The sequence below is a fragment of the Rhinatrema bivittatum genome, chromosome 1, assembly GCF_901001135.1.
Source record: "Rhinatrema bivittatum chromosome 1, aRhiBiv1.1, whole genome shotgun sequence".
NCBI lineage: Eukaryota > Metazoa > Chordata > Amphibia > Gymnophiona > Rhinatrematidae > Rhinatrema > Rhinatrema bivittatum.
Window position 1 is genome coordinate 545,818,138 of NC_042615.1, and position 18,806 is coordinate 545,836,943.

Consider the following 18,806-nt stretch of genomic DNA (forward strand, 5'->3'; position numbering starts at 1 on the left):
CCACCAGTGACTTTTGGCAAGTCTTAGGGGGGTCAGGTGGGTGGGGGTTTTATTCGTTAATGATATGTTGCATTCGTGGGGGTTCGCCATACGTTTCGGGAACCCACAAATGCAACGAATAGGGACTTGTAAGTTGTGGATTGTGCATTTGTTCAAAACAAATGCACATCCCTAAGAGTCTTACAAGCCCAGGACAGACCCACTTTCAAACAAGGAAATGCATAAGCTGGTGCACGCTCACCCAATATCTGCTGTATGCTTGTGAGTGAAAGCCAGAATATCCGCAGCTCTGCCAGTTCCTTCGCAAACCACTACTGGGACAGGAGGAGTCTCTCTCACGTATTCCCACACCATCAGGATCACGTTTGGACCTCCTTCGACCACCAGCCCCACCACCGGCACACCTTGGCCCATTCCTGTTTAGTGATACAAAAGGGAATTATTCTCGACACCACATTCCTTAGCCTCGGAATATTTATCTTTAATCTGCCTTTCAGATTTCCATACACAAGCACAGGCAGGCATGCACATAAGGCTCCCCCACACAGGCTCCCAATTATGCACACACACAGACACACGTAGGCTCCCACTCCCACTCATATACACATCACACACACCCAGGGCATCTTTTTGAGGCATTGCCAGGTTATTCTTCGGCCTCCACAAGATGGGGTCCATGGCAGTCCTCTCCTTCTTTGGCCACCATGGACCTCATAAACAGTGGTGGAGAGCCTCATATGAGGTGAGCAGAAAAGGTATTCTAAATGAGTCAGAGGAAATGAGAACTACAGGAAGAAAAACATACTAGCACCGTTGACCTTTTCTATGACACAAGTTGTCCGGTGTTCATACAATTAAAACAAAATGTTTACTTGAATTATTAAATATCTGAGTGAAGAGAAAGTCTACCACAATGACACCTTACTTCAGGAAAATACATACTTTCCAATTTTTTTCTGGTTTCTACTTCAGTACCAAGGTAAAATGAGTATTTAATTTTCAAATCTTCTGCAGCATCTTCCTTGTGCACAAGTTCAAAGTAAAATATTGAGGCTATTGTTCAACTGAAAAATACCATGTGTCCATTATATGTGCAGGTAACAGAAACAAAAAGGGGTTAAAGTAGCCCAGGTTAAAAACTTGTGAGCAGAAATGCAAATCATCCATGCTAATGATCGCAAGTGTTCAGACTTGTGTAACTCAATCCCTCTGTGTATGGTCATCAAAAGAAAGCTTTCCAAGCACAACTCTGAACGTTCCAAAGCGTGAATACACCTGGAGTTGATAAGTTCCACTCAGCTGTGCACTGAGGGTGAGAGGGATGCATCTTAAAAACAACAAGCCTCAGAGGCATAAAGAACCAATTACTAAAATTAGCAGGGAGGCTGTGGCCATTGCTGCAGTACAACTGCAAGTATAAAATGTATAACAGCGAAAAAAAAAAATCATCCATTTTCATCTGAAGAATGTGACATTCTGGGGTAGATTTTCAAAGGGTTACGCGCGTAACCTATGCGCGTAACCCCCAAAAACCTACCCCAACCCCCCCCCCCCCCTGCGCGCTGGCAGCCTATCTTGCATAGGCTGCCAGCGCGCATGCAAAGCCCCGGGACGCGCATAAGTCCCGGGGCTTTCCTGGAGGGCGTGTCGGGGGTGTTCCGGGGGCGTGGCCGCGGCCTCTGGACCAGCCCCCGGACCGGACCATGGTGCGCCGGCGACCGGCCTGGCACGCACAAGTTACGCCTGCCTTGGGCAGACGTAACTTGTGCAACAAAGGTAGGGGGGGGGTTTAGATAGGGCTGGGGGGGTGGGTTAGGTAGGGGAAGGGAGGGGAAGGTGCGGGGGGTGGAAGGAAAGTTCCCTCCGAGGCCGCTCCGATTTCAGAGCGGCCTCGGAGGGAACGGAGGCAGGCTGTGCGGCTCGGCGCGCGCAGGCTGCCAATTTTGGGCAGCTTTGCGCACGCCGACCCCGGATTTGAAATCCAGTGTACCGTATTTTCCGGCGTATAAGACGACGTATACAAATCCTGCTTGGATTGGTCAGCTCTCCCTGCCTGCCCAGCCCTCCCTGTCTCCAAGACTATCAGAGCGGTAACGCATCCCTCTGGCCCGCCCTTGTATCCTATTATCGGTACCTCCTTCTCTGCCTCTCAGATCTCGCTCCTGAGGACTGCAGTGAAGCAGCGCAGACACGCATGTGCGAGATCTGAGAGGCAGGAAAGCGCCCGCAGCCACAAATCGCAGTGAACTCTGCTGCTGGAGCTCCGGCTGCTGCCGCCGCTGAGACTTCACTTTATAGTCCCCGCCCGGGCCTCCGCAGATAACCCGGGGAAAAGGCGATGGCGGGAGAGAGAGAGAGCGCGTGCGCTCCGAGGAAAAGGTGATGGCCGGAGTTTGCAGCCCAGACAGGCCCTCGCTGCCTCTACCACTGCCACTGCTGCGTCCGCCGCAGCTCTACCCAGGCATGTGTTATTGACAGAGCGCAACCCCAACTACTCTCCAGTGCCCCGCCCGCTGCCGCCAATCCCAGGGCCGCCTGCCCGGGCCCAACCGCACTTCCCACCAATCGGAGAGAGGGAGAACTGCAAAATACACGCTGACGTGCCTAGAGGGAAGGCGGATGGGGAGTGCGAGGGAAGGGCTGGAATGGATTCAAAAGGAAGGAAGAACAGGAGGGTGGGGAGTGGAATATCAGGTGAGTATATGGGTCATGGGAGAGTGGTGGGGGCAGGACGTGCCTCCCCGTCCCCGAAACGTTCTCTACCTGCTGCTACAAGACCTTTCGGAGAAACGAATAAGGGGAGGGCGGGGGGGGGGCATTTCTATATATACCAAAAGAACTTTGTGATGGAAGGTAGGGAAAAGGATTATCTAATTTATTTTATTGCCAAAAGATACGACCTGTCATTCTGAAAAAGGAATCTAATAACTTTGCCGGTAATAGGATACAAGGGCGGGCCAGAGGGATGCGCTGCAGCTCTGATAGTCTTGGAGACAGGGAGGGCTTATAAATTAATTATACGCCCTATAAGACGACACCCGGCATATAAGACGACCCCCGACTTTTGAGAAGATTTTCAGGGGGTTAAAAACTCGTCTTATACGCCGGAAAATACGGTACTTTTGTTTGCGCCTGGTGCGTGAACAAAAATACACGCGCGCATAGTTTTATAAAATCTGCCCCATTATGAATTGGGTCTGCATATGACTGTCTTGGATCGTATCCACCATTATCTGCCATCGACCTATTCCTAGCTCACAATCCCAACTGCTTTCCACAAAGTGCTCAGCTTTTCCAACCACACCTCTGAAAAATAAAACAAAGTGGATACTCACTGGTGTGTATTTTCTGTAGGGAGATGTATTTTTCAAGATTTCTCCTGAGTTTCTTTTCATTACCATATTTGCCCACCGTCCCATCGTCTGCTAGTAGGAAGTGGGAGTGCATGCTATTGAGGCTGGTCAGTTTACTGAGGGGATTGCCCAGAGTCTGGTAGAGACAGACTACCTAAGAAAGTAAAAACAATACATTTATGGTTTAAATTAAATTAATTAGTTAAGTAATGCATAAAAATGTTTGTAAGAAAATATACAGTAAATGTGACCTGGCTAAATCTAATAAATGTATTTAATCACCAAACCTCTCTACTGCTTAGAAATAAAAGTCACCAACTTGAGACGATACCTATTTAATACATTATCTAAATATATTTAACTACCTTTCCACAAATGTGCTCCCTTCATCAGCTCAAAGCAAAATACCTGTTGGAAATTTGTGGTGCAGTAAATCCCCTTGCTTGCCACATGCGACCTGGAGAAACCCAGATGCTTAGCTGACAAGGCTGTGCATTTCCACTACAAAGAATGTCTTTCCTGATTCAGCCGAGCCTTACCACTAAGCAAAACATTGCACAGAATACAGAACTGAAACAGGTGCTCACGTGTGAAAAGTGAGACAGACCACTTGTTAGCCATCTGGTTAAGATCCTCAAGTAGGGTCTGGACTATGAGCTGAAAATAGGTCCCTTCTTGGCCTTTTGGCAGAGACTGACTTGTTCAATAAGGGGGGCAGCACTGTTAGAAGGCCCACCCAGCCCCATGGGGAACAAGATTATGTTATAATCTTGGAGTGATCACTTTTTAATTAATTAAAACAACTTAGATTTCGGAAGTTGATTGCTACAGATTCCAGTTTCCATGTTTTGAAAAGTGGACATATTGATCCTGACCAATTTCAGTCTATTTTATTACCACAATTAACCAATGCTGTTACAGGAACTGCAGACGAGGCTGACAATTTATGGTAAGATTCCTTACAGGCTGCTTTGTATAAAGTGGCTCCCTTGAAACAGGTTAATGTGAACAAGTCTCACAGAGTCCCCCGGATCACATTAAAGTTGAGCTTAGCTAGGACGGAGGTTGGTACAACGACACTGGTGTAAATTATGTGACAATGTTTCCCTATCAATGTATACTCATGCTTTACAGAAATATCAAGATACAGTTAATGAGGCCAAGACCACCTATGTTTGTAGAACAATTAGAAGGCGGATTCCAGCTCTCGGGAGTTATTCCATGTTGTGTCCCATCTAATTGGTAGTACCATGAATATTTCATCTGGATCCAACAGTACATCTTCTCAGTTAAACCCTGAATTATTTGCTAACTTTTTTCAAGAGAAAATTGTTAAACTTGTTACAAATTCTAATTCCTGTGCCATTACTGTAGTATCTCTGCTACTGGATGCTACAGCTAAATGGGACACATGATTATGCTTCGCAAAAAGACATAATTAATATAATTAAATCCACAATTTATTTATTTATAAAATTCTTATATATCATCATTCAGACAGGCCATCACAACGGTTTCCAAACATAAAATGCAAATAAAAATAGTTTAAATTCATATAAAACACATCTACTAAATTATTATAAAAATAAAATTAAAATAAACATAATTAAAATAATCTGATAATATAAAATCACCCCATTCAAATAAATGTAATTAATCAAGAAATAAAACATAATAAACTGCTTTCATGATATAAATCAATGTAAAGTAATCTAAAATTCATAGTATTTAAGGAAGTTTTGCGTCTCGCACTCTCAGTTGTAGAAAATAGCTGCTTAGTAGGTATATAAAATATGATAATTAAAACAGTTCTCAGTCACTCAAACTGTCCTTTAAACCCATGTGACATGGTTGTTCTTAACAGCATGGTTGATAGCATCCATACCCCTTTAGCTACTTTAGTTAATCTATCTTTACATAGTGAAATTGGCTGCCATTGTTGAAAAGAGCGTCATTGAGACCTTTACTAAAAAAGCCACTTTTAGATCAATCTGTTGTAAATAATGTCCATCTAAATTCCTCCATATCATTTGCTACTAAAGTGAAAGAAGCGACTGTGTTTAGGCAATTCTATGATTACATGGAAACCTATAATATTTTGGACACCTTTTAGTTTATTTATTTATTTTATTTAAAAACTTTTCTATACCGTCGTTAAGTTAGCTAACCATCACAATGGTTTACAACAAGGCACGATAAAGAAAATATGAGTGGTATAGTTTACAAATTTAATCATGTGCCATCAAAAGTACGGTAACAATGTAATGCAATAATCTATGTGTGAAAGTTAAGCTTGTATGTTTGGAACATATTAGGTGGTTTGAAATTAACATTAATATGCATTTGTAGGTTACTAGTGACAACTTTTAGTTTGGTGCGTCCTTATCCATTAGCTGTTATTCTCCTTATCTTTATCTTTATAAAAAGCTTGTTTAAAGAGCCAGGTTTTCAGATTTCGGCCAAAATTTAGTACAGAAACATTGATGATTTCAAGCCGGGATACTTTTCAGCATGGCTTAGACATTGGCATTGAATTCATATTAGGGGGGTTTTGGGGGGGGGGGGGGGGGGGGGGGGTTGGGATGTGTCAGCTGACTTCAGTGCCCTTGATCATGAAATCTCATTAGTTCGCTTGTCAGATTGGCATATCCGGTGTGTTTTAGATTGGTTTCAATGCTACCTTACTGATAGGCATCAACAAATTAGATATAACTCTTCAACTTCAAATTGCTTCCATTGAGGACTGGAGTTTTGCAAGGATCAGATTTATCAGCAACACTTTTAAATATATACATAATGCCAATCTGTAAACTGCTGACGACATTCAGGGGATCTTTTTCCTATTACTTCTGATGTCAAAACCATGTTGGTTTAATTTGTATTTACCCTAGAGATATTCAAATTTGAATAACTAGTACACAATTGGCATTAAACCTCGAAAAGTGTAAAATTATAAGAATTGGGGAGTCTGAGACACAACATCATGTCCTAAATGTGCGTTTTTTGATGGTTCATATTCCTTTAGCAGATGAAGTTCATATTCTGGGGATTACATTTAACAGCACATTATCATTTAAACCACATATTAAAACTGTAGTGAGGAGAACCTTTTTTTTAAAACTATGAATACCCCGGAAACGAAACCATTTTTTATTCCCTTGTGATTTTAGGACTGCAGACACTGATTTTAACTGTACTTGATTACTGTAACTCAATCTTCTTAGGCCTTCCAGTTTCCATCATCCGGGCCCTAAAGGTTATACAGAATTCAGCAGCTCATGTTCTCAACGGAATTTGACAGTTTGATCATACTTCACCAATTCTTTATTATTTGTACTGTTGCTAGTTGCTTACAGGATAATGTTTAAAGCATTATTTTTAATTCACAAATCATTGAATAATGAAGCCCCTCCATGCATCAGTGTGCTGCTGAAAATTTATAGGCCCAAGAGAAATTTGTGTTCTTCTGTGCAACGTTTCCTTAATAAACCATCTGCAATGTTTCCTTAATAAACCATCCGTTATCCAGTTGGTTCACTCTTGAAAGAAAGGGCTGGTCACTGCAAACACTATTTGGTGTAATGACCTCCCAGAGCCTCTGCATAAGAAAATATGCTTTAAATCTTTTATAAGGAAATTAAAGACATTATTATTCAAATAAGCTTTCTCTGAAATTGGTCATTAAAATGTGGTTGCTGCAATGATAGATTCTGCAGAGTTTCAGAGTGCATCAGGTCTATTTCATTTTCATTTATTTATTTTGACTTATCTTTGTTTTTATGAGGTCATTAAGCCTCTTATTTTTATTGCTTTTGGTTTATATTTATTATGCCTTTATTATTTGCTTGTTATTTTTCTGTTCAATTTTCTGTTATTTTTGGTTTTATGAATGGATTTATTGTAAGCAGCTTGGAATTTTTAGATAATGCAGCATAAAAATATTTTAAATAAACTATTAACAAAACGGGAGAATTAAACCCATGTTGAAAAATAAATGGCAACCAAAAGCACAAGCAGGATATAAGGACAATAGAACAGAATAAAAAATGGAACAGACACACCAGATCAAACGTTCCGTTGGTCTATTATTGTACATAATACTTAAGCTATCCAAATATAGAGAAGGAGCAAAGCTGCACTCCACAATTAATATACACAATCCCAAAGGAGTGCAAGAATACTATAGGTCCAATGGTTGTATCATCACAATGTTTATTTTAAACGTTCAAACGGAACCACTCCTTATTTTTAATCCATGCATCAATTAATGACTGCTTCAGGGTCCCCCGACACGGACCCCGTGTTTCGCCCGAAGGCTGCGTCGGGAGGGACAGTCTATAGTTTTTTTAAACAATAGCTTAAAAACAGCTGAGGAGTTCTCACAGCTAGAACGGTAAGGAGAGCGCCCTCCTTACCGCTCTAGCTGTGAGAACTCCTCAGCCCTGATGCCTGTCTCTTCGGAGGATTGTGAGAAATTTGTCCTTTTAAGTGTTTCCTGTTGCAAGACATTTCCAAGTCGGATGTTGCTAGGTAATCTGTGATAAATTTGAGTGACTTCACCTCTTTTTTGGGCGCAGCTCCCGATAGTTAATGGCCCCTTAATAAAGTGAATTGAGAAGATCCTGTAAGGTGCATCTTCTTCACGTAAACGGGGAGCAGGCGGGCATTTGGTAAATTTTTGTTTTTAGATAGCAGTGGAATTGGCTCATCCCTTCAGGTCGGGTGGAGCCTGCTCGGATTAAGCAGATTGCCCCATCCGTTAGTACTGAGGGTCTCCCCTGAAAAAGTCACTTCGGCGAAACAAGGTCCTTGTTGGGATTCTTCCAGATGTCCCGTGTCTTTATGGGATTTCTTCTTCCTGACCCTGGTTCTCGCAAACAATTTTAACATTTGGTGGAGCCACCATGGAGTTTATTGGCCTCCCTTAAATAATGTCATATTGCTATCAGCTGTAATGCAATATTGTTATAATCATTAGATATGTTGGGTTATAATTAATGTGTTTATGTGCACCAGAGTTAGTTGTGCAATAGAATGTTGGTATGAATGTCTAATAAGTCCTGTCTTTTGTGTGGTCAAGACAATTGTACACATTGTTACCAGCATTGAACACCTGGGCCATTCGTTATGTAGCAAACTTGGTATTTTGTGAAATTTATTTGCATTCAGTGTTTTCACCATTCTATGTAGCTACTTTGTATCTTGTGGCATTCATCTGAATTCAGTGTTTCCACTACTACTTTGTATCTGAAGCAGTGAGCTTAGACTATTATTGGTACAATTGACAAGTGCATTTCAGGGAGCAGATTTGTCCTTTGGGGACAGATTTTAAAACATACGTGAGTGGCGTACATTTGTGCGGGCACAAATGTACGCCCGATTTTATATCATGCACGCGCAGCCGCGCGCATGTTATAAAATCAGGGTTCGGCGCGCGCAAGGGGTGCACAAATGTGGACCTTGTGTGCGCCGAGCCGCGCTGCCTTCCTCCGTTCCCTACCCCCCCATCCCACCTTCCCTTCTCTTCCCCTAACTCTCCTGCTCCCCAGCCCTAAGCTAAACCCCCCCTAAAAAAAATTTCTTACCCAGTTACGATGGCCGGCCCCACGATCCCAGGCACAGCAGCAAATGGCCACTGTGTCTGAATGCTCTGGCCCCGCCCTGCCCCCGGACCGCCCCACCCATGCACTGCCCCTTTTTTCAAGCCCTGGGACTTAAACGCGTCCTAGGGCTTTACGTGCGCTGCTGGTCCTTTTGAAAATAGGCCCGGCATGGGTAGGGCTTTGAAAATCTGCCCCTTTATGTCTAGTTAGACATAGCTCTTGATTTTTTCCTTCTGCAAATATTGTCCGATAGATGGATGCACATTAAGTATTACGGTACACATTACTTTGACTTTGTTTCTTAATGATTCAATAATAAAAGGGTTTTTTTGTTTGTTTGTTTTTTTAAGTTTTCATTTTTATCATTAGTGCTCACTTCCCACTGGTGGGAGGTTTTTTGGTGCATTTTTTAGAGCAGTTCATTTTGTATTATTAGCTGGAATCTTATTTACACACCCACAGACAAGGTGCAACCCATAAAAAATTCAGTGGAGAATGTGTGGCCCTTCACATCACCAACTCTCTATCAGCACTCTGTCCCTCCTCTCCCCAGCCCGAACACTGCACTCTTTCTCCAGCTCCCCAGCCCAATAGCATACTCCTTGCCTTTCCACCCTTCTCTCTCCAGCTGCAGGCATCCTCTTCCTTCCTGCCCACCCATTCTGCTATCTCGCACAGAATGTGCACGTCTTCCTAGAGGACGAATGGTCTACATGAACTACCTGATCAGAGCCAGAACAACCCAACAGAGGGACAGCACAGGTTTGAAGCATTATGCGTAATTATATTTATTTTGATAACTCACAATCTTAAGAAAACTAATAATGCATACTTGGGCCTGGAATCTATACTTCTTAATGATCTGATGGGTCAGTACTCTCTAGAGGCATTAACAACCATGACATGCCCTGTCCACTGACCACTGCTTGAAAATGTCATGTCTTCATTTCTGGGTTAGTCTTCCTTTTCTAAGTACATAAAACTTAAGGACTAGATTGGAAGATCGAGTAAAATTAGGCCAAAACCAGTGCAAGTTAGTTTCTTTATCCAGTACGGAAATGCCCCATCTTTTGCACAAGGTGTTAATTTATTGCAACTTCTAGAAGGGGGAAACATTTCACAGAAGTAGAAACTTGAGACCAATATTTAAAACTAGCCCTTGGGATGCAAAGGAAGACAAAGAAAATGTTATTTTACTCACATCTTTTCCAATCAGGTCCTTCTGGTTCTCGATAACTCCCCAGGGAGGAATTCCGATTGCACACATTTTTCTTGGGCAATGGCAGGCATGAGCTTTCAGGGCATTGCCCACATGCTTGGAAACCCCTAATGAGATATTCATTACAAAAAGAGAAAAAAAGTTAACTGACACTTACCTGAGTTCTATAATGCAAATTAGTATAAATTATTACCACCGTGCATCCCATTTACTATGCCTGGATGTAGCATTTCAGATAAAAAATGGTTGTACTTTCATTTTTATGAAACCCGCTTTGATTTTCCAATAGAAAAGCATATATTAAATTTACTAAACTTAACTAACCTACACATCTTAAAGTACATCTGCCTATGATATTAATATGCTAAGGGTCAGATTTAAGGATCGAGCAAAATACCAGCAAATGTTAACCTCTGCCATTTTGGGGAGGGGGGGCAGCAGAATCCACCTGTTCCTTTGGGTTTCCAGCTCAGTCAGATCCTGGGCTGGGATCAGGCATTAGTGAGCCTTCATTTGCAACTACCCAGGGATTTCCCCCTGCCCCCTCCCCCAATGACAAGTCTTCAGCTAGGGGCAAAACAGCAGAACTCCCTCTAGAAGCCTTCAATCACAGATGCTAAATCTGGTCTCTAGGTGTCACCACTGCACGGAAACTGATCCAGCTCCCTCTACAGGTCACAGAGCTACCATACCGACCCTGCTCCTGTTTTTCTTTGGCATTTTAAAAGCATTCATTAAATTTATGGCTTGGATTCAATGGATACAGTTTTTAAACCATTGTGAGCAACCTGAGCTGTAGACGGTTGATTGTTTATTTATTTATTTTTATCTTGCTCATGCATAATTTTAAGGAGAGCTGCCTGTCTTGCTCCCTCTTTCCTTCTAGCTAGCTGTATTCTCAAACTGCCTCAAGAGCAAAAATTGGATCTATTATTTCACACAATCAAAGCATGCAGAAAGCTTTCAATATCTCTAATGCTGAACCCTAGGAAAACCTGTTTAATAGTATGAAAACCAACCAAGGCTATAACATGTTAGAACGTGGTGCAGCATCTCCTTTGAGCACTGGAGAAATTGAGCTTAGATTAATATGTTTTGTGATACAAAACATATTAACATACAAAACATATTAACATATACAAACTTATACCTTCCAGGGCAGTGTTTCCCAACCCTCTCCTGGGGCACACCTGAATTTCAAGCTATGTTCTAAAGCCATGCCAACACTTCAACTTTCTAGTAATAATTAAGATTCAGAAAGGTCTGGTAAAGCTTTCATATGAAGTGAATTAGACCTTGAGGCCGGAGGCCACAGATGAGTCCTTCATTTTTACCATGATATATTTCATACCCAGACAACTCAAATGCCTGGAGAGAAAGTCTTCAAGACTGAACTCCTTCCATCCTACTCTGCTGCCCAGTCGGTGGCAGCTGCTTTCCTTCCTTTCCCAAAGCTGAAGCGTATCACATCCACAAAATGCCCGATGGCCCTCGCACACAGGAGACTTGAACCAAGACAGTCTTTCTTGGGCCTTTCTTACATAAGCAGACGTCATCACAGGCCACCAATAAGACCGGGCCCACTGCAGAAGGGTGGATTGCCCTACGTGGGTTACTCCCAAAGGGCTAAACTGAAAGGAGGAAGAGGTGAACCCTTTGGGAGCTCTTTCGGGATCAACCTGAGAAATAGTAGGGGAGGTGGGTTTGCTGTCAAGTGCATTAGGTGTGACGAGACTGTGTTGGGTTGAAAAGTCTCAGGTACGCCAGACTGATGCTGAGCTTTGGATTAAGAGTCCTAGTTGTTGGATTTCATGTATGGTAGGGTTTTTGGTGAGATTGTGCAGGAAAGGATAGCATTAATATTGCTTTAGAGGAAGGACTGCAGCGCCTAGGTCAAGCATTGTATCAATATTCTATATTCAAAGGTATCGTCTGGGTAACTTTTTGAGTTTCCCCAGAGAAAAAAGACTTGAAAATTACTCCCCTCTCACTCAGTTTTGGCCAAGTTACTTCTTACCCACACACAATTTAGCCAAATAAAAAGATAGGCCGTGATCAGGTTCTTCCAGAAGTATGGCTAAAGTTTAGCCAGTGGGCGTTTAATTTGCTGAAACAATGTTTTTTTGTTGTTGTTTTGGGGTTTTTTTTAGAAGATTTAACCCCGAGCAAGCATTGAAACAACCTTTTTTTTCGTAGTTGTCTAATTTGTCATGTTTTTTCCCCCTGACATCTCAGAGGAAGGCTTAACACAAGTGTGCTTACTTTTTACATTCTTAAACCCAAAACAGTATCAGTTTGGTTATGCTGTTATGTATTCTAGAAAAAATTGCAATCATGTTACTGCCATACATCCTGCCACTTCTAGGATGCAAATCGTAACTTTAAAAATAGAATTAAATAGAACAAATAAGAGGAGAAAACAATTTTTACCATCAATGAAACGTCACACCTGTCCAAAGTTTATTTATGTATTTCTGAGGCATATCAGAGATGAGCTGTACTGCCTGGGACAATTTCAGACTCCAAGAAACCAAAAGAAGAAACAAACATCCTAAACATTCAAATATCACAAACCCTTAGAAATGCCAGGAAAAGAGCAGCCCGTTGGCTCAGAGGCAACGCGGCCATGTGGCGAATCAGATCCCTGGGTTGAGTCCTGGATCAGGTTTTCTACACCTCAAATCAGCTGTGATTGGGGACGCGTCGAAGACAGCATGCATAGTCCCTGGAAGGGGTGGGAGGAGGGAGCTAGGGTCATCCATAAGTGGCCAGATTTAAAGCCCATGTTACGGGGCTCCGGAAGGAGTGCTGGTGCACGACCGCTGGCCAAGAGCTGTCGCTGCAATGACAAAGACTCAAGTAAGTGGAAGGGGAAACAAAACAGGGAGAAAAAATCCCCGGGTACCTGTGAATGAAGGCTCATGGCAGCAGATCCCAGCCCTGGTTCTGAATAAGTTGGAAGAAAAGGAAGAAAGGAAAAACACCCAGTCAAAGTCCTGAGAAAATGGCACATCTCTTCAGACGCGCGGCGTACATTTGAGCGGGCTGCCCGGCGCGCACAAATGAACGCCCGATTTTATAACATGCGCGCACAGCAGCGCGTATGTAATAAAATCAGGGGTCGGCGCGCGCAAGGGAGTGCGCACTAGTGCACCTTGCGCATGCCGAGCCCTTGGGGAAAACCAGCTGGCTTTCCCTGTTCCCTCCGAGGCCGCTCCAAAATCGGAGCGGCCTCGGAGGGAACTTTCCTTCACACACACACCCCCCCCCCACCTTCCCCTCCCTTCCCCTGCCTGTCCTGCCCCCAGTCCGAAAAAAAAACACCCCATACCTTTGTTTTGGAAGTTGTGCGCGCCAGCCAAGTGCTGGGCTGGCGCGTGATCCCCCGGCCACTGTGTCGGCGTCCTCAGCCATGCCTCCCAGACCGCCCCCGGACCGCCCCGCCACACTCCCGGACCACCTGCCCCGCCCCATCCCTGTCCTGCCCCCTGCCCGCCCATTCAGAAAAGCCCCGGGACATACACGCGTCCTGGGGCTTTACGCGCTCCGCCGGGTCCCGGGACGCGTGGGACAGCAATGAGGTCTTGCAAAGGAACTGTAGTTTATAAATCTACATTTGCAGCAACCTAATTTCTGACCTTTAAAAACAAACATTTTTGTTAATGCAAATTGCCTTCATTAGTGCAAAATCAAAGTATGAAAATAAACTTTTCAGATTTCTTTTGAAACTATTAACTGAAAGCCACTTTCATTCATTTGTTATAATCCCTGCCAAGAAACTCAAGCAACAAAGAGACTCTGGGGCCATTCAGGGATCTGGTGAGAAAGGGCCCAAATGCTGTCAAATCTCTCTCTCTCTCCTCTACTCAGGTGAAGGACAGTTTGAAGAAGACAATGTCATTGAGAATCCAAGGGGGCCGATGTAATAAAATGTGGCTGTCCGCCTATATCTTTCTCTTAGCACGTGCGGCAAAAGCAGGCGCCACCACAGGATACAATAAGGGGACGGTATGCAAATGAGATACGCACAGAAAATTTGCGCAAAATAATTATGCGTGCTAAAATGCGCACTGAAGGCCCTATGCAAGAAACCGTGCATAAACCCGCATTAATGTGGTGACCCGTGTGGTGACTGATTCTCGGTTAAAAGCCTTTAAGACAGTGGGGAGTTAGTAGCCCGGGAGAAGGACTGAAGGTGGGTGGTGCAATGTCTAACCCCTTCATGATCCATCACTGACCGCATGGGAGCTATAATGGTGGATGCTAGTGAGCGGGGAAAATGCAGCAGAGAATTGGAAGAGACTACAAAAGCATTCAGCATATTCTGACATATGCCCGTTTCCTCTCCGACCTCTCTTCTGGCTTCCGGCACTTAATTTTTCAACCTCCAGATAGCTGCTTACACTTAACTCCTGCCCTGACCGAGGCACTAAAAAAACCTGCACTAACACCAGCATGGTTCTCCACATTACCCATGAATAGTTAATTGCCTGCTTTGCATGGCATTAGCATGGACTAGTGCAAAACCAGTCATGGATTTTTGAGCAGGTTTGTGCATTTTTCTGTGCTAACCGCATTATTATATACCCGCATAAGATAAGCATGGAAAAACCTGCATAATACCATGCGCACAAATCTACGGCAGGTCTACCACAGCTTACTACATCGGCCCCAAGGAATTATAAAAAAGAGGAAGGTTTAAAAGTGGGAGCAAGCAAGAAACTATAGCTGGGCGTACAGTAAAACAGATAATACCACATGCCCTAGGAAAATGAGAAATAGAGAGTGCATTCAGATTCCATATTAGTCCCCTGGGAAGTACACTAGGGTCTGTCTTATTGCACATTTAGGAGTAGCATATTGGGCTTGTGAAGCTATCGGTATTGGGCAGGGGTCATTAACTGGTTATTTTATAAGCAATAAAGCTGGGAGATCTACAGTAAGTAGAATGTAACTTCATATTAATTTGATGATCTCACGCCAAACAAAACACCCCAATTCCTAATGACATTTTATTTTTCTTTTTTTTTAACTATACAATTTAAAAGCGAAGATGACAGCACTGTGTGTAAATACATAGGTAAACCTGCACAAAGATATGTAAAGGGCTCTTCAGGACACAGAGCTAGTAGAATCAAAAGCATAGGCTGAACTTATAGGCACAAAGAAAATATTCTGACCATCTAGTAATACAAAGAGGTAGAAGAGCATATGAACAACAGATGCAACAAACGGTGTCTGCAGCATTTGGAAGAAGTCTCAACATGATGGAAAGATTCCTTCTTCTAGAAGCTACATCACTATTTTACCAAAAAGGGACCAGCAGGAAGGCATGTTAAAGAGCATGTTAAAGAGTCTTTATAACCAGATATACCACCTGTAAGAATAACCAGAGATCTCAAGGTCAGCCACGGGCAAGATTAGGCCAGGACAGCTACAGCACTTATATCCAAGGTCCTGCACGTGCGGTGCAGGAAGGAATATTCACCTGCTAAATCAGGACACATTATAAATATTCTCTTTTTATATTTAGGCCCAGGACACTGAAGCCAATATTCAAAAAAAGCTGAGCTCATAAATTTAGGGCCCTAACGGGATCTATTATTTTGTGTTAAATAGTGCAACGTGCATTAGTATGCAAATGTCATATCTGCTATGCAAGTGGGAGAAGTTTGGGCAGAGTTCATGGTAATGAGCAGCTCCTAACATCAGATGCGAAGGAGTAACACACTGCAACAATAACTACACCTTTTTTCTGTGCATGGTGCCCACGGTAGCTCTGCATCACCGGGAAAAGGTTTGTTCGGGGGGAGGAAAACAGAGAGAGAGAGAGAGAAAACAATATGTCACTCTATTATTTATACCACTGGAAAAGGGGGCACTTTTAACTCAGAGAGGGCTATGGGGGGTAGGTTTGGGGGGGGGGGAGTGTTACATACACAGTAGGAGGTAAAAACAGCAAAAGTGCACATCACTGAAGAACTTCTGTCATTTCAATTGATGAAAGATACAAGAGGAGTTGATTTGTACAATGAACTCTCTATCTAGCGTCAACCACCCGCCCCTCCAAACCCATTCTGAGTTAAAAGTGCCCCTTCTTACAATGGTATAAATAATAGAGTCAATCCGAAAAATTCTTACCTCTGTCTCCATTTCTCACATATCGCTTATTTTTCTTGTTTTCTTCAATTAAATCCTGTGTCACCCTGGTGTGCTACTCTTTTACTGTGTAATACAATAAACATACAAGAATTTACTACAAAACCAAATAATTTTTAAAGGATGGAGTGGAAGGTTTCATACGATGTTGTTATGCCATTACACTCTTGTAATGTGCTCTCACAATATAATCATTAACCAACCTCCTCCGACCCCCTGAGGAATTGAAATGAGGCCCTGTTGGTGAATAACATCTCAATACAGATAAGTCGGTGGTTGTAATATTGTACAAAAAGCAACAGTTTGAGTAACATTCAAATGAGATATCGGCGCTAATTTTTAATATTTCTTTGAGAAGATAACATTTTTGAAAAAAAGAAAAAAACAAAGAATATCACTGGGACAATTTTAATAGAGTGTGACACGCTGAAAATATAAATTATATGTGATTATATGTGAGAGCACATTACTAGAGTGTAATGGCATAACAACATCGTATGAAATCTTCCACTCCATCCTTTAAAAATCGTTTGGTTTTGTAGTAAATTCTTGGATGTTTATTGTATTACACGGTAAAAGAGTAGCACACCAAGGTGACACAGGATTTAACTGAAGAAAACAAGAAAAATAAGCGATATGTGAGAAACGGAGATGGAGGTGAGAATTTTTTGGATTGAATACATAGTAGTGGATCCCTCCAAATACATTGTGTTTGTGGATTGATAAATAAGAGTGGCATATTGTTTTCTACAGAGGTTCTCTCTCTCCTCGCCCAAAATTCCATGCAATGCAGGAGCAAGGAAATTAGCCTAGAGCACCGGCCCAGCGGCAGTGGAGAGGCCTCTGGCCACGCCCATGCCCCGCCCCTGGACCACCCTGTCCCCAGACTGCCCATTTTTTCAAGCCCCGGGACTTACATGCATCCCGGGGCTTTACGCGCACCGCTGGGCCTTTTGAAAATAGGCCCGGCGCGCTTAGGCTTTTAAAATATGCCCCTATGAAAATTGGTCCCTGATTGGATTCCCTGGGTCATGAGTTTCTGAAACACTGATAGGCTCTCCAGGTAGGGACAGCCTCACATTTTCCATCTGTTCTGGGTCCTGAGCCAGCATTAGACTGTGACTGAAGTCTTTAAAGATATTTCATAATGTTTGAAATAGTTTTTCACAGTGTTCGAACAAGGAATAGCCTAATGGCTAGAGCAGCAGGCTGAGAACCAAAGGATACAGAGTTCAAAGTCTGCTGATGATCCTTGTGACTTTGATGAAGTCACTTCATTCTCCATTGCCACAGATTCAAACTAGGGCCTGATTTATTAAGCATTTTTCCCACAGACACAGCATGGGAGAAAATACTTAGTAAGTTAGGCCCTTAAACTGTAAGCTCTCTGGTGACAGGGAAATACCGACTGAACCTGAATATAACTCGCTTTGAGCTACCAAGGAAAAAGGCTAAATTTAAATAAATAAAATATTGCACTCTCTTTATAATAGTTTATAATACCCCATGCTCTTGAGACACTCAGCAACAAGGAAGCACAAAAGGTGTTCATATATAACAACATGACTGTACACATATCCCAAAGTTATTAGAGTAAAATAATTTCAAATATGTGAATTTCATTCCCCACCAAACTATGGGCCTCATTTTCCAAGTGGCTCGCACACGGTAAGGGACGTTTCACATGCAAAAAGTCCCTTATCGCGTGCGATACCAGGATGGGGGCAGAGTCGGCCCCGGAAGAGGAGGAGTCGGGGCGTCACATCTAGTTTATCTAAACGGCATGGTACTTTCCCGTTTGTCTGTATAAAAATAGACTGCTGAGGTGATGCACAAGGAGGGAGAGAGGACATCTCCTGTTACTATGGTGGCCACTAACCAGCCAATTAGTAGTGCTGAGAGTGTCTCTCAGAGGAGCTGTTCTTCTGGCCCTTTATCCTGCTGATGTTGTCTGGGAAAGGAAACACCAAGGGGAGAAAAAAAGAGGCCTAAACAGACCACAAAAACAAATTCGTGTGCCAGATACAAGAAAAATCAGACCAGATAGGATGCACGGGTAGTGAGCTCCATGGCGTTTTTCCTTATACATCTAAAAAAAATAGAAATGCCCCACACAAAATGCAAGGGGAAAATCCGGGGAGCATTGACAAGCTCTCCGGTTTTGGGCCCTTACCAGCCGCGTATTGAGGGCTTCCTGGCTGGAGTAATTGGGACGCCAGTTGAGCTGGTCGCTGCAGGGGAGCAGGTTGAACGAGCAGGCTCCCCTCTGACCCCGGATGTTACTCTGAGCCCTGGCGAACCGACTAGGCCCTTGCACCCAGCGCACACTGTTGAATTCCCAACCGAAGCAGCCCAAGGTGATTTACAATGCGTGCCGGTGGAGTCTATATGGGTGAGCCCTGGGATGAGAGGAGATGGGGTGTGCATCCCACGAGGAGAGGAATCCATGAGGTGCTGGAGATGGGTCATGGA

General features: G+C 43.2%; 1 protein-coding gene across 1 annotated transcript in view; it reads right to left on the reverse strand.

Annotated features, from left to right (window-relative positions):
* Positions 1-237: 237 nt before the first annotated feature.
* The window catches only part of LOC115098898 (transient receptor potential cation channel subfamily M member 6-like), a 48,387-nt gene continuing 29,818 nt past the window's right edge, over positions 238-18,806 (reverse strand). Inside the window, exons 6-8 of the mRNA XM_029615993.1 lie at positions 10,158-10,282; positions 3,336-3,507; positions 238-416 (exon numbers count right to left, since the gene is read on the reverse strand). Of these exons, the coding sequence (XP_029471853.1) occupies positions 238-416; positions 3,336-3,507; positions 10,158-10,282 (476 nt within the window). The remainder of the gene's footprint in view (positions 417-3,335; positions 3,508-10,157; positions 10,283-18,806) is intronic.